This window comes from Gracilinanus agilis, unplaced genomic scaffold, assembly GCF_016433145.1.
Source record: "Gracilinanus agilis isolate LMUSP501 unplaced genomic scaffold, AgileGrace unplaced_scaffold53896, whole genome shotgun sequence".
Lineage (NCBI taxonomy): Eukaryota > Metazoa > Chordata > Mammalia > Didelphimorphia > Didelphidae > Gracilinanus > Gracilinanus agilis.
This window is the reverse complement of record NW_025389016.1, coordinates 1-3,798: the sequence shown is the minus strand read 5'-3', so window position 1 is coordinate 3,798 and position 3,798 is coordinate 1. Positions and strand designations below refer to the sequence as shown.

Here is a 3,798-nt window from a genome sequence, read left to right as displayed (position 1 = left end):
CTCTCTCTCTCTCTCTCTCTCTCTCTCTCTCTCTCTCTCTCTCTCTCCCTCTCTTTCTTCCTCTCTCTCCCTTCCTCCCTGTCTTCTCTCCTCTCTCTCTTCCTCTCTCTCTTTCTTTCTCTCTCCCTTCCTTTCTTTCTCTCCCCCATCTTTCTTCTCTCTCCAATCTCTCTCTTTCTTCTCTCTCCAATCTCTCTCTTTCTTCTCTCTCTAATCTCTCTCTCTCTTTCTCTCTCTGTCTCTCTCTGTCTCTGTCCCTCTCCCTCTCCCTCTCTTTCTCTCTCTCCTGTCTTTCTTCTCTTTCTCTCTCTCTGTCTCTCTCTCTCCCTCCCTCTCTCTCTTTTAACCCCTCCCCTCAGACAGAAGACGTATCTTAATTCTCAGTCCCAGCCTCTTTCCACTAACTAGACCAGTGAGGCCAGAGAGAGAAGGTATGAGCCAGGTATGAGCTCAGAAGGCCCCTGGGAGAGGGAATCCTTCCTGGGCCTGTAGTACTGGGGACAGAGGTGGGAACAGGGAGGAGAATGGGGAGAGGGAGGGAGGCATTGCCTGCAGTCCCAATACCTTGGTCTTGTCATCCACCACACGCAGCCCATCTGCCGACACCCACAGCACAGATTTCACGGATTTCCGCCCAGTCTGGGGGAAGGAACAGGAGACCGTGATGAGAGGAATATAGGGGGTTGGGGGGGAGGGAGGATCCTGAGCCTCACTCACTCACTCACCAAGCATTGATGAAGGCCCTACTGTGTGCTAAGGACTATGCTCTCCCCTGGGGATAGGAACACAAGTGAGACAGCTCGGCCTTCAGGGAGCTTACATTCTATTTTATTTTTGTTTTTCTTTAACCCTGACCTTTCATATTAGAGTCAATACTGTGGATTGGTTCCAAGATACAAGAGCAGGAAGGGCTAGGCAGTGAGGGTTAAGTGACTTGCCCAGGGTCACCCAGCTAGGAAGTGTCTGAGGCCAGAGTTGAACCCGGGACCTCCACCTCTGAGCCTGGCTCTCCATCCCCTAGGGAGCTTACATTCTATAGGGCCAGTGGGCGAGTGACTGGCAGCATGCCTATAGACACGAAGCAAAGCAGATACAGTTAACAAGGGGGCAGGGCTAGCAGCCTGCAGGAGTTGGGGGTCAGAGACCAGATGGCGACTGCGCTCAGGCTTCCAAGAAGCTGGGAATGCTAATTAGGGATTCTCACCGCCTTCAGTTTCTTCACTGCGTCTTCACACACGTGCATGCCCCGGGACTCCTCCACCTCGACGTGCCCAAGGTACTGGGGGGAGGAGGAAGAGGACCGGGTGGTAACTCCAGCCCCAGGGCCCCATTTCCCCATCCTTAACTGGCCATCTTCCCCTCCGTCCCCCACCTCTTCGTAGGCTGGGGGGATTCGGTGCAGGCCTTGGAGCCAAGAAGACCTGGGTTCCAATTCCACTTTAGATTCTAACTAGCTCTATGACCCTGGGAAGGGGGAACAGTGGCTTTCAGCCTCAGTTTCCTCATTTGTAAAACGGGGCTAATTCTAGCACTTCCTTCCTCCCAAAGTGGCTGTGAAGATTGAGGCAGACACTGTAGGTGAAACGCTCGGCACACAAATATCGCCCCCAGCTCTCCGGCCCTTCGACTCTTCTCCCTTCCATCCTTCATCCCTTCTCGCCACCCTTAATTCCCCGTCTCTTCAGTCTTTCATCTTCCCCCCATCCTTCGTCTCCCATTTCCTCAGGCCTTTCGTCCCCACTTCTTCATCCCTCAGCTTATCTGGATGCAGCCTCTTACTGAGCTGCAGATTGGCAGAGCTAACAAAGGCCCTCGAGTCGCCGGGCCCAATCCCCTTGTTTTACATGAGGGGAAACTGAGGTCCAGCAGAGAAGGGATCCGCTTGGGACCTAACACGCACAGGTCAGGGATCAGACCATTGTTCTTCCACCTCCTCTGGGAGCCCAGAGCTCTTGCCCTTGCCCAGCCCTTGCCCATCAGGTGTTCCCGGAGCTCCACCCTGGTGCCCCCGATTCTTACCCTGACTGGAAAGCTGCACTTGCCCTTACGGACCGCATCTTCGTCCGCCTGCCACTGGTGCGGGCGGGAGGCCTCAGGGACGTAGGCCGGCTTCCTGCGCCGTAGGCTCTGACGCAGCTTGTTCATGGTGCCAGCGCCGTCTGGGGGCAAGGAAGGGTCCTCAGGGTCAGGGGCCAAGGGGTCGGGAGCAGTGAAATGGGGGACGGTGAGGAATGTGTGGGGTCTCAGTTCTGGGCATGTGGCTTCCTGTGGCTGCGTCTGCCCACGGGCCGTGGTCTTCTGTCTCATCTTCCTCCGTGGCAGGCAGCGGAGGGGCTCAGACACTAGGCGTCCTTCATTTCCATCCTGACTGACTTCCATCCTTCCCCAGAGAAGCTGGGAGCTTCCTCCTGAAGGCTGTCTCCCCCCTGGCCGTGCCTCCTTCCCTCCCTCCTCCCCCCTGGCCCAAGTCCCTCGGTCTCCCTGGCTCCCGAGGCCTTTCCCCAAGTCCCCTGTTGCACGCACTCACCGGGCTCCGTCCTGAAGGTTTGGGGGGGCCCCAGGGCCAGCCGAGGAGGGGCTGAGGACAAACGCTGATGGGCCCGCCTGGGCCTTTCCTGCCCAGACACAGGAGCAGGCTGTGAGGGCTTGGGGTTCCCCTTTCTCATAGGGATCCCCCTGCTCTGACTCTGTGACCTTTGGTACAGGCTCCTGGAAGGACTCAAGAGTCCTGCCCCTTCTGCCTTGGCCTGCCTGACTCCTGCCCCCGTTGCTATAGCAACAGTTACCAGGGAGACCTCCCCGTGGTTACAAGGCCCCAGGAATGAGGGGGTAAGGGGTGAGGTGGGGGGGTGCTCCCTCCTGGTTCCCCCAGGCATCTGCGCTGGCTGACACGGGTTGTAGCTGTGCCGGGGTGTGGGCCCAGCCATGAGAATGGCTCAGCAGCCCTTCAAGGGAAAGGAAGAGGCTGGGAGCTTTGGGGGGGACAGAGGGAAGGCCCGAGTCTGCTTCGCCTAAGACACACCCAGAGCGAGACAGACATTCTCCCTGAGGGACAGTCCCACACAGACAATCGGCAGCCCCGCATGATCTCAGACACAGACACCGCCGGGATGGGGGAGCCGATGGGGAGATCTGCAGCGATGGCCACCCATGACACACGATCGCACATTACCGCCCCCCCCCCCCATCCCCAGGCCCACGGAGAGAGCCCCAGCCCCAGGCACAGCCAGCAGCCCGGCCCCACAAGCACAGAGCGCGGCTCCAGAAGACACCCACGACCCGCGCAGTCACAACGTGTCTCACCGCCACACACACACACACACACACACACACACGGCAGCCCACTTTCATGGGGAAGAGTCCCCCAACACACACACGCGCGGGGACCCAGGCGGGGGCAGCCACATCCGTCCTGCACGGCCCGCTCCTCGGCCAGGGGACGAGTGAGGCGAAAGGTGACAGGTGACAGGGAGCCGCCCCCGGGCCCCCCCCCCCCGGCCCCCCCCCCCCGCCCGTCGGGTCTTATCGGACCGGATGGGGGGGGCAGGCCCGCATTGTCCGCGGGCGGGGCCCTCCTGGAGTCGCCTCCACAACAGCTGGCCTGAGGCCCCGGCAGCCCGGGTGGGGACAAAGGGGCGGGAGCTGGACGGGGCGGGGGGCGCTACCCTCGTGGAGCCCCCCCCATCCCCGAGTCCTCTCCGGGTTCCCCAGTCGCGGATCCCCCCTGCTCCCTTCCCAGCCCACCCCAGCCCCGCAGCGCAGGCCGCTTACTGCGCTCGCTCGGCTCGGCTCGGGGGC

The 3,798-nt window shown here is 60.4% G+C and overlaps 1 protein-coding gene across 1 annotated transcript; it reads right to left on the bottom strand.

The window, feature by feature from the left end:
• Window positions 1-495: 495 nt before the first annotated feature.
• Window positions 496-3,169, bottom strand: LOC123255900 (numb-like protein; the record flags this gene model as incomplete). The annotated part of the gene is made up of 5 exons (XM_044684618.1): window positions 3,023-3,169; window positions 2,528-2,615; window positions 2,020-2,159; window positions 1,205-1,279; window positions 496-639 (listed from the first exon to the last, which is right to left on the bottom strand). Coding segments are annotated over exons 1-5 (594 nt in total), but the record flags the coding sequence as incomplete, so codon positions are not given.
• Window positions 3,170-3,798: the final 629 nt, after the last annotated feature.